This window comes from Mustela erminea, chromosome 19 (assembly GCF_009829155.1).
Source record: "Mustela erminea isolate mMusErm1 chromosome 19, mMusErm1.Pri, whole genome shotgun sequence".
NCBI lineage: Eukaryota > Metazoa > Chordata > Mammalia > Carnivora > Mustelidae > Mustela > Mustela erminea.
This window is the reverse complement of record NC_045632.1, coordinates 4,951,310-4,967,471: the sequence shown is the minus strand read 5'-3', so window position 1 is coordinate 4,967,471 and position 16,162 is coordinate 4,951,310. Positions and strand designations below refer to the sequence as shown.

Genomic DNA, 16,162 nt, shown 5'->3' with positions numbered 1-16,162 from the left:
CGATTCCCATGATGTAAAGAATCCCACCGATTTCAGGCTACTGATGTAAGGTCAGGCAAGCCCATAAAACCCCTGAAAATTAAACTCTTGGCTTTCACAAGCCAGTACAAGCAGGTTCCAGCACACCATCTGCCCTGCCTTTAGGTGGTCCTCTCTCTTTCTCTATTTAAAAAAATAGGTAAATGCAATAATAACATTCATTTAGCTCCCCACCTCCAGTAACCCAGACAGGCCTCAAAGGGCCCTGTCCTTGTCCCTCTTCCTTTACCTCTGCCGAGTCCTGACCCTTTCACATCCTTTGAACTACCAAATGAATGAAGACTCTCAGATGAATGTCAAGTGAATTTGTGAAAAGGAAGAAGGAAGGAAGAGAAGAAGTAAAGAAGGGAGAGAGGAAAGGAGACAGGGTTCGCATCAGGGTCCTCACCCAGAGAAGAGCTGTCCCGGCCTGGTGGTCCCATTCGCCCCTTCTCCTTCTTGCCAAAGAGACGGCCTATGGATGACTTGATGCTCTTCTTCTTGGGGGCTTTGTGCAGGGAATCTGGGGTGCCCTCACTGGGTGAACAGGACAGAGTGAGGGCACACCCCCTGAGATGTCTCCTCCCTTGCAAAGTCCTTGCCCCTTCCCCCAACACACCCTCCCAAGCAAGCCCCTCCCTCATCCCATCCACTGTCCCTGCTGACCTTCCCCGCGAGGGCCCACCATCTTCCAGGGATCCCGCCTGCAGTGCCAAGGCCTGTGTCATTCTCTCAAGGCGGGCAGAACGGGGAGTGGGAGGTGGGGTGTCTCCTGGGATGGCTGGCCCCTCCCCTCGTGGAGCCCCAGCTTCCTCCTTGGGGACATGATTCTGTGGACAGAAAGGCAGAGAGGCTGAAATAAATTAGAGGAGTCATGCTGGGGCTCTTCATTAGGGATGAAGAGGGATCCCTTCATTGGGATGTCTACGAGGGGGTGTCCGGGATGCCCCTAGTTTGGGGTACCATTTCTTAAAGCAGCCTAGCCCAGGTGGGGTGAGCTGCAGAAACATAAAGGCAATGAGTCGGCCTGGAGCTTGACCGGCCGGTTTTGAGGTATCCCAGCTTCTGGTGTCAGGAGTGGGATCTGCTCAGGCTCAAGGAAAGCTAATGAGTTACACATTCTAGAAGTCAGAAAATTGGGTGCAAGGCAATGAAATGGGACTAATATGTCCTATTCCTCCTCAAAGATCCATTCTGAGGATCTAGTATTAGCTCTCAAATGTATGTTTAGTCACAGAAACCTTAAAAAAAAAAAAAAAAAGAAGACATGTACTGCATAAAACAGGTAAAAGCAGGCCAGATCTGACTAAAGTACTAGTTAGGGTTCAGAAACCCCATGGCTCAGCCTCCCCACTACATTCTCTAAGTTGGATCTTGTAAAGAAAGTGAAGGCTGCTTTTGAGAAATCACTGGTGTGAGGGGGTTTTGCTGCTGTTGGTTGGGGAGCCTTGTCTCCAATCTCACCACCCCCCCACCACCCCACCAAAATGAGACTTCAGAACACTCACGGCTTTGTCGGTGCCCTCACGGGCAGGGCTAGGTGGTGCCAGACGGGGTGTTGAGTGGCCAGAGCTGGGAGGGGAGGGGCTGGCAAGGGTAGAGGTAGTGAGGGAGGGGGGCAGTGAGCAACTACTGCGGTAGCGGCCCAGGGAGTCAAGGCCAGAGCCAGACACCCGGCTCTCTAGCTCCTCTGCCCTTTGTTCCGTTGTCTCCTTCTCCTCTTGGATAAGCCTGAGGAGGAAAAGGGGGCAGACTGGGTGAGAGAACAGAAGCAAGCAATGGGGACAGAGGCAAGCAACTGGGGATTTCAAAAGGCCAGGAAGGCTTGGAGGTAGGGGGGAAAAGATTTCTGAGGAAAGCATAATGAGGTCAGAGGGTCTTGGTGCATTCATCATGGCCTCATAGGTTCAAGGGCAGTCAAGGGGTCATGAGAGGCTCAGAAGGTCATGGAAGTATAAGGGACAACAGGAATATCAGGGTCTGCATCAAGGCTTCCATGATGATAACCACATGGTTCTATAAAATCATAAAAAAATCATTAAGGGGGGCGCCTGGGTGGCTCAGTGGCTTAAACCTCTGCCTTCGGCTCAGGTCATCATCTCAGGCTCCTGGGACTGAGACCTGCATCGGGCTCTCTACTCAGCAGGGAGCCTGTTTCCCTTTCTCTCTCTCTGCCTGCTTCTCTGCCTACTTATGATCTCTCTCTCTGTCAAATAAATAAATAAAATCTTAAAAAAAAACACACACAACAAAAAACAAAACAAACAACGAAAAAAAATCACTAAGGGAAAGAGGTCCAATTCTAAGGAGGAAAAAAAGAGCAATATCATAATAAGATCGGGGGAGATCAGGGACTCTGAGGTCAACCTAGGATCTGAGAAGTTCATGGAGTCATCTGAGTCAATGCCTCAACTCACAATGACTTTAGATGGAAAGTGGTGGTCACGCTGGTGTATTTGCAGAGGCCCATGGACAGCGCATTGTTAGAGGATTGCCAAGTAGGGCAATTTCTGGGAAACCAGGGTAGACTTTATGTCTACCTGGGGATTCGTGATAAATCAAGGATTCCTGTTCTATTAAGTAAAAATTCTTGGTATCTTGAATTGAGGTTCTTGAAGTATTAGGGTGAGACTCTTGGTGTTTGAGACTGGGGACCTTGTGTTGTGTTGAGATTCCTGAGGCAGTGGGAGACCCTGGCTACTAGCTGTGTGAAGCCATGACATCGAGGGTGTGCTGAAGGATTCTTGGTGTACTGGCTTGCGAACCTGGGTATTTTGGGAATGCAGTCTTTGCTGTGCTGGGAAATTATGAATACTGGAGAGAGGACAGATAGACAGGAAGCACAGAGGAGGCTGCTGGGTATATCCTGAGGGATTCCTAGTTACTAGAGGGAGTGTTGGAGTGGGGGAGTTCCTTGAGGATAGTAAGAGAGGAGATGCACTCAGGCTTTCAGAGGAGCTACAGGGTCAGCTCGGGCAGGGTGGAGGAGGACTGGGCCAGCGCTCACTTGATCTCCTTGTTGATGGCTTCCAGCTGCTCCTGAAGCATAATGGCAAGTGTCTGCACGTCGGCCTGTCCGCTGGGGGAGAGCAGCTCAGCCCCAAACATCCCCTCAGCCTCCTCCTCATCTGAGCCATCCAGCTCCCCAGGGAATGGAGGTGGCATGGACCCTGCAGGGGCAGACCGCTCCCACTCCTGTCTCTGTGTGGGGACAGAAAGATGTCAGGTGTTGGGGCTTCCCTCACCTCTGCTGACCTTGTCCACCTTCCATGACCTTGCCCACGTCCCTTGACAAGGACTGGCCTCACCTTATGATCCAGCCCACACACTTTTCCCAGCCCAGCTTTGTCTCTTAACAAGTCCCTTTCCTTGACCAACTGCCCCAACCAGGACTCTACCTCGTCTCCTGATTCCACCATTTCCCTTTTCCCTTGACTCAGGCCACTTCCTTTGTTCATCCTGCATCCCCATTCTAGGATTTTACACCGTGCTCATCCCCCACTCACCGCCCCTCTCCCCAACTCATCATTCCGCTAAGGTTCTCACCAGGTAGCAGGATATCCACGTGGAGACATCAGGCAAGTGGAGAGGATGGAGTTCCAGGAGAAAAAAAACAACGTGGGTCCACGAGACCCTGCTTCTCAGCCCAGCCCCCTTCCAGAGCCCTGCTTATTAGACTCTCTTTCCTACTGTTGTCCATCCACCCCCTATTCAGTCTGGGCCCCAAAAGTGGCTGCTGACCTTGGAGGGCTCATCCTTGACCCCTGACCAGCGGCTCCTCTTGCCTGCCCGGCCACTGCCAGCCCCATACGGGTCCAGGTGGGCACCAGAAGGTAGTGTGGGTGCCTGGGAGTAACGGAGCTCCAGGGCACTTCCGGGGAGAGACCTGTGGGCATGAAGAGAGACCAAGGGGTCAGGAAAGGGGCAGAGAGGTCAGGCATCATGGGAAAAGCTCTGGGGTCAGAGGACTGGGAGAGGGATCTGAGGCCATGAAGCCAGGTGTCAAATATAACAGGAGTCAGTGAAAGCCATGGGAGAAGAGGGAGTGGAGGTGGGGAAGACGTGGAGATCAGAAAGGATGAGCTTGGCCAAGGGGGCTCCTATGGGTGGGAGTGAGGCAGAAGGACTAGTGTCACCTGGAGTAGGAGGACGGTGGCCTCCCCCGAAGCTGGTCGATCTCCATCTGCATCCGCTCCATCTCTGCCAAGAGCTGCTCCTGGTCGGAGGAAGTTGAAGGTATCAGGTCAGAATCCACCCCATCCCTGAAGAATTGCCCCTCCCAGCCTGGCTGATGCCAACACCCCCCCAACCCCGCCAGCAATGTCTGCTCCACGTCCGCAGTCCTAGGCCCCCATATGCTCTCCTCCAGACCCCTCCTTACCTTGTTGAGCAGGAGTTCATCCTGAAGCTTCTTCATGTTTGCTATCTCCTCGCTCAGTGAATTCTGTGGAGGACAGTAAGGGGCAGTAAGGGGCTGGAGCCTGGAAGGGGCTCTAAGAGTCCAGAGACTGGTCGAAGGCGATTCCAGGGGAATGAGGTGGGCATAAGTGGTGAGCTGGAGGGCATGGGGCTTATGGGGCCAAAGATGCATCTGGGGAGGGGAATGCCTGGGAGCCCCAGAATCCTGCATCCTGTGTAATAAAGATTCAAAGTCTGAGGGTCCATGGACGCCTGGGTGGCTCAGTCCCTTGAGCATCTGACTCTTGGTTTCGGCTGTGGTCATGATCTCAGGATCCTGAAATCAACCTCCCCTCCATTCTCTCCCTCTTCCTCCCCCGCTGCCCCCGCCCCCTGCTCCCGCTCTCTAAAATAAATAAATAATCTTCAAAGTGTGAGGGTCCAAAGGGTCAGAGGCTTGGGGAAAAGCCAAGAACTCAGGGGGTGGGTGCACCCAGCTGTTGGGGTGTTTAGACCAGGTACAGACCCGCGAAGTCTGTTGAATTCAAATTCCAGATGCCCAGATTTGACATTTCAGCTAAGGGTTTGGGGAAAGGTCTAGGACCCCGGGATGGTGGCAGGAGGCGGTCTAGGATTGCAGGTTACTGAAGTCCTGGGCACACCTTCTCCTCGAGAGCCCCCATGCGCTCCTTGAGGTGCAGCTGTAACCGTTCGTTGGACTCGCTCAGCAATTTGTCTACCGTCTCTGACAGCCGCTTATTGTGGTCATCGTTCATCTTCTCCCGTTGCCGCGCCTGCCCAAAGGACAGCAAGACAGGGACGCTCTAGCCCACCCGGTGCGGAGCCCCGCCCCCAACTCCACCCCCTTATCTAAGCTCCAGCCCCAGCTTCAAAGCCCCAGCCCCTCTGCAGTCGTCCACCCCCTCACCCGCTGCAGCTCCTGGTTCTTCTCCTCCAGCTGGGCCTCCAGCTGCCGAAGCCGCTCCTCAAAATTCCCGTGACGTTCCTCAGCCTAATGGACAGGAAGCCAGGGCCTCTGACTTTGCCCCACTAGGACCCAGTCAGGCTCAGGCCCCGCCTCTTCCAAGGCTGGGGGCCAGGCTCCACCCCCCAAGCCCCAGGCTCCTCCCCTGAGAGACTCCAGACCCACAGTAGGATTCTCACCCTGTCCCTTCCTCGGGGGTCTGTTCTGTCCCTTTTGTGTTCCAGGCCATCCTGTCAGTCAGGACTAGAGAACCCCCAACCCCTCACAAACCTTCAGGTCCTGCCTCCGTTCCAAGTTCCCTCCCTTTCCTAGACCCCTGGCCCTGCCCGTTTCCCCAGAATCCACGAGGCAAGTCTCCTACCCCTCCAAACCAAAGGCCCGGCCTCATTCCTCTACCCCACACCCCCACCCTCCCGCCCCACACCTCTCCTCACTTTGTTGAGCGCCGCCACCCGCTGGGCCAGCTGGGCCTCTATCTCCGGCAAGGTCTCCGCCTTCTGCAGTGTCTGCTGCAGCTTCTGCTTGGCGTCGTCTAACCACTCCGCCAGCTGACGGCTCTTCTCCTCACTCTGAGGGAGGGCAGACATGGGGGTGGGGGGTGAAGGGGGAAGGACAGGAAGCAGGTCACACAGGCCGTGGCCTCGTCCCCAAGTCCCCTCCCTGGCCGTGCCCCTACCTGCCGGTACAGCGACTCCTTGCTGGCCAACTCATTCTCCAGCTTGTCATTGGCATCGTGCAGAGACGTGGCCTCTCGCTGGGCACTCAGGTAGCGCTTCTCCAGGGTGGTGATCCGCTCCTCCATATCCTCCCGCTGCGCAAGCGCCTGCAGAGGCCGCAGAAGGTCACGTGGACGACAGCTCCCAGCAAGCCCCGGGGTGGGGGTAGTGTAGGCTTAGAACCCCAGACCAGGCACCCCACGGTATCCTGGGAAATGAAGTCTCCCACTATCTGGGCATCAGAATGGCGGAAGCACACCTCCCAAGAACTGGAATAGCCAACCTTAAGGACCCCGACCACCCAAGAGTTCAAACGGTGGTACCACACCTCCCATGAGCGTCTAGGATGTACTGTCTTAGACCCTCCCCATATGGATGACCTGAAGCCCATGGGATCGGAAATCTCCCCTCTCCTTGGCCCCCTCCCCTCAAAACTCCAGGCCTTAGAGGCGCCTGGCTGGCTCAGTCAATAGAGCCCTGTGACTCTTGATCTTGCGGTGCTGAGTTCAAGCCCCACCTTAGCGGTAGAGTTTACTTCAAAATAATAATAAACTGGGCGGCTCAGTGGGTTAAAGCCTCTGCCTTCAGCTCAGGTCATGATCCCAGAGACCTGGGATCAGGCCCCACATCGGGCTCTCTGCTCCGCGGGGAGCCTGCTTCCTCCTCTCTGCCTGCCTTGCTGCCTACTAGTGATCTCTGTCAAATAAAACAAATAAAATCTTTAAAAATAATAATAATAAACTACCTTTAAAAAAATTCTAGTTATATTCAACTGATGAATCACTAAATACTACCTCTGAAGCTAATAAGAAAGAAAGAAACATATCAATAAATAAATAAACAAATCCAGGACAGATTTTTCAGCAAATTCTAGCACAGCCCAGCTTTAGAATTACAGAGAAAGTGTCCTAGGGTCTCATGAAAAACAAAAGTCCCTTCCACGTGGGAGCAAATATCTCCCAAGAGGCCCATGTTAGCACAGGCTCAGAAAAACCTAAGTCAGGACTCCAGGGTCTCATGGAAGATGGACTTCTGTCTGGGAGCCCCAACAGGACCATCCAGGCTTAAAATCTGAGGTGAAAGTCCAATGAACAATGAAAAACAAAGTGCTCGCTCTTCTTTCTCATCCACAGACTTCCAACATCCATATCCTACATTTCCCAGCAGTCCCAGGGACACAGGAGTTAGGATCAAGGGGCCTAAGCCACGATGGGATGAAACGCAGACAGAGGAGTTCAACTTGGGAGCACAAGAGTAGGGTGCCTGGGTGGCTCAGTCGGTTAAGTGTCTGCTTTGGGTTCAGGTCATGATCCCAGGGGTTGTGGGATGGCCCTTCCCACAGACCCCTCCCTGTTCATGCTCTCTTTCTCAAATAAATAAATAAAATATTATTTTTTTAAAAAAGATTGTATGGAGGCGCCCAGGGTGGCTCAGTCAGTTGGGCGTCTGCCTTTGGCTTGAGTCATGATCTCATGGTCCTGGGACAGAGCCCTGTGTGGGGCCCTCTGCTCAGCAGGGAGTCTGCTTCTCCTTCGCCCTCTGCCTGCCACTCTGCCTACTTGTGCTCTCTCTCGCTCTGTCAAATAAATAAATAAAATCTTTAAAAATAAATAAGTAAATAAATAAATAAACATTGTATGTATTTATTTGAGATAGAGCGAGAGAGCACGAGCAGGGGAAGGGGCAGAGGGAGAGGGGGAGAAGCAGGCTCTCCACTGAGCAGGGAGCCCGATATGGGACTGAATCCCAGGACCTGAGATCATGACCTGAGCCGAAGGCAGACGCTTCACTGCTGAGCCACCCAGGTGCCCAATAAATAAAATCTTAAAAACAAAACAAAACAAAAAAAGACCAAAAAAAAAAAAAAACCGCAAAAGAATTTCCCAATGATAACCTATCTCGGACCAGTTACTGAATGCCTACCATGTAGGTGTCATTCGCCAACACCCTGGCAAGGGACATAAATCCCATTCTACCGGTGAGCAAACTGAGGCACAGAGAGGAGGAGAGTCCACACAGCTTGTGGACCGATTCCAGGTTCCACCATTTATGAGCTCTGTGACTCTGGGCAAAGGGGGACAGGGAGGGTTAGGGGGAGGGAGGGACAGAGGGCAGCCCACCAGGGGCTCCGGCCTCACCTCCTTGAGGTCGCGCTGGAGCTTGGCGTTAGCTTCCTCGGCCTTACCCAGCTCGCGGTGGGCGGTGCCCAGCTCCTCCTCCAGCTGGCTCATCTGGCGGCACAACACCGCCAGGCGCTCTCGCAGCTGGCACACCTCCGCACGCTGCCGCTCCAGGGCCTCCTCCAGCTCCGCGGTCCGCCGGTTCGAATCCCCGCCAGGACCAAGGCCATTGGCCAGGGGCTGGAGTGGGAACAGTGAGAGAAGAAGGAACAGAACACAGAGTGGGGAACACAGAGATATAGAGAGAATACGAGGATAAAGTTGATGCAGGGGATGGGGGGGTTTGGGGGGGTTAATCAAAGGTCAGTCTAGAGGTCGCAGAAGTTAGCTAGGTGACTTGAATCAGAGGTCAAAGACCAGTAAGGGTCTTAGGACTTCTGGTGTCATAGAGCCAGTGAGGATCACACCAAACATTAAAAAGACGATCACAAAGTCAGGGGGCTGAGTGGAAGTCACAGGGATGGGGATCCTTGAAGAGCCAGGGGAGCGAAGGCCTACCGCCTCTCACCTGCCCATCCCCATCCTTGCCGGGCTCCTCCAGCCCCGACCGGCGCCTAGACAGCTGCTCTCGAAGGCTCAGGGTCTGGGAACAGGAAACAGAGATCAGGACGAAGAGAGTCCTAGAGCCAGCAGCTCGACTTCCCACTGGCACTGGTCCTGCTGGAGCCACCCCATCCCACAGTCCGTCTTTAAACCCTGTGCCTTCATTATATATCTCCTTAGCTGCTCAGCCTGAATAAGTCCACTGTTACTCTTCCGCCTAGCCTCCTTGTGGCGCTGTCCCCTATATCCCTAATTTTCCCCATCCAACTATTTCCTCCACAGTCGTCGGTTCTTTCCCTTAGCCCCAACCCACTCAATCAGCTCCACCCCATTGGTAGTCCCCTTAGTCCCTCCTCCTCCTTAGCCACGCCCCCACCTCCTGATTGCTCAGCTCCAACTCCTCCTCTAGCACCGCCACCCGCTCCAGCGCCATCCGCAGTCGCTCCCGGACCTGGGGATGAGGGCAGGACGGAGTGAAGTGGGGATCAGACACAATCTAAGACATTTGACTGTGAGGCCCAACACCCCTGAGACGGCCTGATAGGGCAACATTAGCATCCCTCTACCTATAATTGTTGTGCAGCTCCAACCAGTTACCAAGGCAGCCCTACCCACCCGTAGACCCCACTGAAATTCATTTTTCAACCAGTCGGTTCCCAGTCTGAGTCGCCCGTCCCAATCGATCTCAGTTAAAATTCTTCCCACTTAGGACATCCCCAATCAATCACAGCCGGAATCTCGCCTATCCAGGACAACCCCAGCTGACCATGGGCTTAAGTTCTGCATCCAGGCTCTTCCGATTCTCATACCTTCTCATCCAGGGCCTTGTGGTGCTCGAAGAGGGATTTTAGAGCCTTGAGCACCTCCACCTCGGAAGAGACCCCACCCGGGGACTGGGCCTGGCGCTTTACCACGGTCATGCGCAGTGACCTCTCGTGCCTGGACACCAGGCATTCCAGATGTTCAAGGAGAAGCTACAGGGTTAGGTCACCGGGCCAAGAAAAAGAGGCAAGGGAAGAGAGGCAGGGTCGAGGACAAGAGTAGTCCAGACAGGTGGGGCGGACACACGGAGGAAGAAGGGAGCCAAGCCAAGAGGTAAGGAGAGCAGTCAGGATAAAAAAGGCATATGAGAGGTAGGGGCATGGTCCAGGAAGGAGTGGTGCAGGAAAAGAACAATTATGGAGGTAAGGGAGGAGATGTGAGGGAAGGAGGGACCAGAGGAGACCAGCCAGGAAGTCGGAGTAGGGAGAAGACGGGAAGGCAAGGTGGGTTAAAAAAAAAGACGGGTTAGGCAGCAACACCTTTGTGGCCCCGCCCACCCCATTTAGGCCCCGCCCCCACACCCCTCACCCTCGTGTTGTTGCGCTCCGCCTTCAGCTCTGCAATCTCTTCCTCCCGCTCCAGCAGCTGCTCCCGACATAAGTTCAGTTCTTTCGTCAGAGCCGCAAACTCCTGTCCAGATGTGAGTAGGATCGGGACAATTAAATCAATCCTTTCCCCATGTCCCTCATTACACGGGCCTGGAAGTTTGAAGGCCCCGCCCCTCCCTGCTAAATCCCGCCCCTTCCAGCGGCTCAGGCCACGCCCATCACCGGCAAGGCCACCCCCCCCACCGTGTACTCCTCCCTTCCACGCACCAAGTCCCGCCCCTTCCGGACCGCCCCCTCCGCGCCTTCGGTGGTCGAGATCCCGCCTCCCGCAGGCCCCGCCCCGGTCCCGCCCAGACCTGGGGCAGAGCGATGCTGAGCTGGCGCTGCAGCGAGTCCTTCTCGTGGCCCAGCTCGCGCAGCCGCAACTGCGCCGTAGCCAGCCCGTCCTGCGCCTCGCGGAGCGTCTCCAGCAGGCGCTCGCGCTCCGTAAGCATCGTGACCATAAGGCGCTCCAGCTCGCCGCCCGCCTCGTCCGGGCCCAGCGCCGAGCCCCGCCGGCCATCCTCGCTGATGGTGGGCATCACCTCGCACATCATGGCGGCGGTGCTGGCCTGCGGGAGTGGGGAGGGAGCAGGGAACAGAGACCGGCCTTGTCGAGGCACTGGCAGAGAAAACTGAGGCACGGCCACTGGGATACTCCATAGTGGAAACTGAGGTGGGGCAACCCGGGCATTGTACAGAAGAAACTGGGGTCCATCCGTTCTGACCATGGCACAGGATAAATTGAAACCCATTGCTCTCAGGAAATCAGGCCCAGCTACGTGGGTGAGAGAATCTGGGGAAACTGAGGTCATACTCCATCAGGCACTGGCAGCAAATCTAAGACCACTCTTGTCGGAGAAGCCAAAGCCAGGTGACCCATTGCCTCAGTCAATGTGGGAAAAATCAGTCCACCTGTTCTAACCCTACTGGGAATACCCATGAGCCCACTGCATGAGTGAGAAGACAAGCACAGCTGAGAACCATGCCTTCAGGAAGTCAAAGAACCGGGACCACAGAATTAGGACAGTGGTACTAGTACAGGGTCACAGGGATGGCCGTCACCTATCCAGCCCAACTCCTGCTGCCAATTTCCCAGACATCTGGACCCCAGCTCCAGATATCTAAAAAAAAAAAAAAAAAAAAAAAAAAAAAAATTATTTCTCCTAGAAAGAATCTTAAAAACACTCCACTTGCTAGCCATCTCCCACAACCCAGGAGTCCAAGATCCATCTCCCTCCTACCTCAAGTCACAGGAGGCTGGGTCCCCAGCTCCCTTCTCTCCCCTAGACCCTGGAGTCTGAGCCTCCAGCCGCCTCTTCCCCAATCCTGGGGATCAGACAGGGACACAAGAATCCGAGCTTTCCACCTCCATCCTCAGACCCAGAAATCCCGGCTGGCCTGCAGTCCACTTCCCCCCCACACACCCTGCCCAGAACCCAGGAGTCCAGGCCCCCAGGCCCCAGGAATCTGCCTGTATTAGCCGTGGGCGGAGATGAAGGGAGGTCTCCTGAACCGCTCCCTCCACACACATCAGGTCAGACGGGTCCAGCTGGCCTGGTCGAAAGCAGGAGGGACTTTCACTCCATTCCCTCCTTTCCTTCTCTCCCTCCAGGCAGCGGCATAACCGGTTCTGACAGTGGATAGTTCCCAGCCCCACCCAGCATGCAGACTATGTCCAAAACCTGGAACTGGGGTCTTGGACTTCAGTGAGAAGAGGAGGGGATGGAGGACCCTGGAAACTGGGAGTGAACGCAGCTAGATGCCTGTACCCTTGGATCTTTGAAGAGGTGCCCCTGGGAATCTAGACACCGGCATGTCGGCACTTAGAGGCCAGATTTAAGACAATATTTATAAGGAGACAAGTCAAACCAAATGGTATCTAAACCCAGAACCTACTCGGGAGGTGCAACACAGGATGTTTCCGAGAAGCCACTCTAGAACTTCCAATTCACTGAGAAGGAATAGAACTTAGCAAGGCTGGGTGTAGGATTTAGAAGGCCATTGGCATGAAGACAGTACAGAGTGCAGAAAGGACATATGTATCCACATGTACAGTGTGCTTGGGGTAATTCCTTACATAGGGCCAACTAGAGGGGCATAGTCTAGAACCCAGGTCTGGAACCCGAACCAGTCAAAAGCAATCCAATAAATTAAAGAGTGGTCTGGGTCACCAAAGAACCTCAAACACAGAGGGGAGCATAATGATACCTAAGAACACACCTAATGAGATGCATGACAAACCTAGTCAGGAGACATCTAGAACTCAGAACCCATCAGGGAGGCAGTTGTAACAAAGAATATAGCAGGGGTCACACTCTCAGTGTTATCATGTGTCTAGATGACAGATAGAAGGCGGAAGATAGACTCTAGAATATGCCCTGGGCGTGGGGGAAAAAACCCTAGAAAGTCGCAAGGAGTTTGCCCGGAACTTACAAGTGTTTGGGGGAAGATTCAGAAGCATGCTGGGAATTGAGAATTTACTGGCATAAGGACTGAGCTGGCAAAGGAAAGGGGGAGAGATGTTCTGGAAATGAGGACATTTCTAGCTGAAGACTCCAAAAGAGGAGATGAGCCTAGAGCATGCTTAGAATGCTAAAGTGGCAGATGGAGGAAGAAGCCCACAGTCCTCCAGGAGATAAGTTCTAAACGAAGGTCACGTTAGGGAAAAGACGGACAGAAAAGGTCGGAATGGATAAGCCTAGTACCGAGTACCTGAAAAGGAAAGATGTACAACATTTCAGTGAGAATCCTTTAGATTTAAGACGGTAGACGTGGATGGAATCTAAAATAGGAAAGTGCATTTTAAACCTGATAGCACAATGTGGAGAAAGGCTAGAGCATATAATTGGAACACATATATTCTAGAATGGAGACTGCCCCCGGGAGGAGAACGGAATCTAGAACAATGCCAAGGATGTGGCTGGAACCTAGAACACACCTAAAATAGAATTTTAGTAGAGAATAAGCAAGTGCTGGTTTCTAAAAATTCAGAACACATGTGAAGAGAAGGTGAGATCAGAATTTGGTTTGGGGACATTATCAAGACATTTGAATTCCCCTGGGGAAATGCATGCCTAGAATTTAGCATCTAACCTAGAATTGAGAACATACTGTGGGCAAAAACAGAAGATACTGACTGAGAGCATTCTAAGATTAAGAAAGAACCTAGAACATTGCAAGGGCACAGTTTAACTGGAAATATAGAAGACAGTAGGTAGGTTCTGGGTCATCTAATGAACCTAGGTCACAGAACACATCTAGAGGAAAGCGTGTATGTTTGGTTCATCAGCCTGAGAAGATATACACAGAGGATGGGACAACATGACACAAACATCATGATAGGGTGCTGGAAACATCTCAAGAAGAGAGAATATCTGGGAATAGAGAAGAGAAAGCCCAGGGAGCACAGTGCCTGAGATGATATGGGGATGAGGCAGGGATTTGTTAAGGACACTAAAGTTGTCAAGTTGACGGGGGACCTGGTTCCCTAAGAGTAAGAGCTAACGGGCCTGGAATTCTGAATCGTTGTGGAGATAAAGAACAGTGCAAGCTTGGAGCCTGAGTCCTTGTTGGGAAGGAAGGTTGTGGCAGATGGCTTTGGTGGGCAATACGGAAGCTGGGTTCTGAACTCCTTGGTCCCTGAGGGGATGCAGGACCAGGGACAAAGCATCTAGGTGTCCAAAGGGGAAGGTGGGCAGAAGCCAGAGAATTGCATTAAGAATTGCATTCCAAGCTCCTGAAAGGGAGAGTGTCATGGTGCCTGAATCCCTAACCAGGCAGATACTGGGATGTGGGGAAGCTGGATATATTTGCCTGAGGGGCACAGAGGCTGTTGAACTGGGTCTCTAAAGGGGGCAAGACCTGGGGAACCGGATTCCCAGGTCCTGAGCAGGTGGGGGTTACCAGCTAGGGCCTTCAGCTAGACGGAATGAGCACAAGCAGGGCTTCCAGAGACAGGTGGGAGCTAGATCCCTGGATGCCAAGGTCCCTAAGGTGGACCAGGAAGGAACATTCAGAAGCCCTGACTCCTAAGAAGCAGCTGGGGTCCCAGAAACCTGGGATACTGAGGACGGGCCGGGAGGCTCGCCAGCGGAACCCTGAGGCTCGGGCGCCGGGGTTGGAGAGGGCCCCGGGTATCTCCGGGTCAAAGGCGCGGCGGGGGGTATTCCCCCCGGCGCCGCAGGCACCCCCTCCCCGGCAGCAGGAGCAGCAGGAGGTGGGGGAGGTGAGGCTGCCGATTGCGCTGACCATGGACAGCTCCAGAGCGGGCTTGAGTCCAGGGCGGCTGCCGAGCCGGCCTGGACCGAGGGAGGATGCTGGCTGTTCAAGCCGGAGGCTGGAGATGGGCAGACCGGGTGCACGAATAGGGGACTATGCACACCCGACGGGGGGCAGCTGGCCCTGGCTGGGGGTCTGGCACAGCCACAGCAGGTGTCTGGAGCTCCCGGGAATGGGCCGAGGAGGAGGATGTAGGTTCAGAGGGGGCTGCCGGGGCTTAACTGGGAAATCCAAGCTCCTGGGCCCTGGACGAGGCGCCAGGCGGCAGTACGCCTGGGATTCTAGGGTTCGGTTGGGGACTCTGAGAGCCGGGAGGGGCACGCCTGAGTCTCTGGGGTTGAGCTGTGAAATCTGGGCTCCAGAGCCCCCGGGGATAAAGAAGGCAGTCCAGGATCTCGGGAAGGAAAGGGAGGCTCGGCTAGGGGTCCCCGGGGTGGGTACTGCCAAGCGGGCTGGGCCGGGCTCTTACCTACCTGGTCCGCGGCGGTTGCGGGCGGAGCTGGGCTGCAGGAGGGACGTGGGGTGGGGTGGGGGGACCGGGCGGGGCCCCTGGCGGCGGCCGGGGCCCGGATCTGTGGCTCCGGAGCCCTGTCTCCGCCGCTCGCGCGGGCTCCGCGTCTCTGGCTCCGGCTTGGGCGCTGGGGACCCCCCCTCCCCCTCACGGTCTCACAGCCCTCTACCCTAAAATAGCCCCCTGCCCCTATCACCGTTCAGCCTCCCCCCCGCGAGGCCGCAGCCGCCAGATCCAGGGGTGCCCACCAGCGCCCCCCAAATCCCACCTCCCCCCCAAAAAAATTCCTCCTCCCTCCCCCCCCACAACAGCTCCCGTGCGGTCGTGGCCCCTTTAACAGGAGACTGACAGACGGCTCTGAATGGCCAATGGGAGACGTTGTCGGAGCCGGCCGGTGGCTAAACCCCGCCTTCGCGCGGACTGGGAGGGGTCGCGCGGGCGGAGAGCGGAAGGCGGAGCTCAAGGAGCGCCGGCCAATAAGTGCGCGGCGTGAGGCGGCTGGGGCGGGAGGCGGAGCCCGGCAGGGGATGATGTCACCTGGAGCTAGTGGCGCGCGGCGTGGAATGCGAGTTGCGACCCCAGATCCCGGAGGTGGCGTGCGCCGGCCCTAGCGCCACACGGGACGCGAGGGCAGGACCGGCGGTGAGGTGGGAGTAAAGGTTGGATTTTAAGGCGGGGGCGGCTCCCGGAGCCACGCGCTCAGGCTGGAAAGCGGGGTGAATGCCGGGTCGGCGGGTGCACCTTTTTCTGCACCCCCTGCGCCCACCTCGGGAAGTGCACACGGCACCCCCCACCCCGCACGTACTTTCATAAGTACGGCCTGCAGGGCTCCCCTGTCGAACGAAGCTAATGGTTTGCTCCGCCCCGCCCACACAGAGGCCGCCCACAGGCTCTGCAGCTTCTCAGGACTCCTCTGTCAGACCAACTACAGAAGGCGCTTGGCCTTCGCCCTCTCTTCAAGGCTAGGGGGCGTTGTCTTCGGTTGTGACCCCGCACTTGGACCCAAACAGGGTCCTAGCCTCCGCCTTGGACTTATGCCTAGGAAGCGGGCCAGCCTCCCGCTTCAGACCTTGGGGGAAAGTCTCTACCTCTGCTCTCAGACTCTGAAAAGCGTTTCTTCC

The 16,162-nt window shown here is 55.2% G+C and overlaps 2 protein-coding genes across 8 annotated transcripts in view; one reads left to right on the top strand and one right to left on the bottom strand.

Annotated features, from left to right (window-relative positions):
* Positions 1-15,823, bottom strand: part of PPFIA3 (PTPRF interacting protein alpha 3) — a 25,256-nt gene extending 9,433 nt beyond the window's left edge. Inside the window, exons 1-18 of one of the 7 annotated variants that reach the window (XM_032326020.1) lie at positions 15,004-15,823; positions 10,567-10,821; positions 10,191-10,292; positions 9,650-9,814; positions 9,217-9,291; positions 8,806-8,880; positions 8,256-8,477; positions 6,078-6,224; positions 5,836-5,970; positions 5,345-5,428; positions 5,079-5,210; positions 4,400-4,462; positions 4,155-4,234; positions 3,760-3,904; positions 3,026-3,219; positions 1,527-1,749; positions 685-848; positions 428-555 (exon numbers count right to left, since the gene is read on the bottom strand). In XM_032326020.1, coding sequence (XP_032181911.1) covers positions 428-555; positions 685-848; positions 1,527-1,749; positions 3,026-3,219; positions 3,760-3,904; positions 4,155-4,234; positions 4,400-4,462; positions 5,079-5,210; positions 5,345-5,428; positions 5,836-5,970; positions 6,078-6,224; positions 8,256-8,477; positions 8,806-8,880; positions 9,217-9,291; positions 9,650-9,814; positions 10,191-10,292; positions 10,567-10,806 — 2,374 coding nt within the window. In that variant the 5' untranslated portion in view covers positions 10,807-10,821; positions 15,004-15,823. Of the gene's footprint in view, positions 1-427; positions 556-684; positions 849-1,526; positions 1,750-3,025; positions 3,220-3,759; positions 3,905-4,154; positions 4,235-4,399; positions 4,463-5,078; positions 5,211-5,344; positions 5,429-5,835; positions 5,971-6,077; positions 6,225-8,255; positions 8,478-8,805; positions 8,881-9,216; positions 9,292-9,649; positions 9,815-10,190; positions 10,293-10,566; positions 10,844-14,999 lie in introns of those variants that run through there. The other 6 variants (XM_032326017.1, XM_032326019.1, XM_032326016.1 and 3 more) reach the window with 6 other exon arrangements.
* Positions 14,626-16,162, top strand: C19H19orf73 (chromosome 19 C19orf73 homolog). The gene is given in 3 exon segments (XM_032326069.1): positions 14,626-14,721; positions 15,653-15,793; positions 15,795-16,162. Coding segments are annotated over 3 exon segments (450 nt in total). The 3' UTR covers positions 16,008-16,162.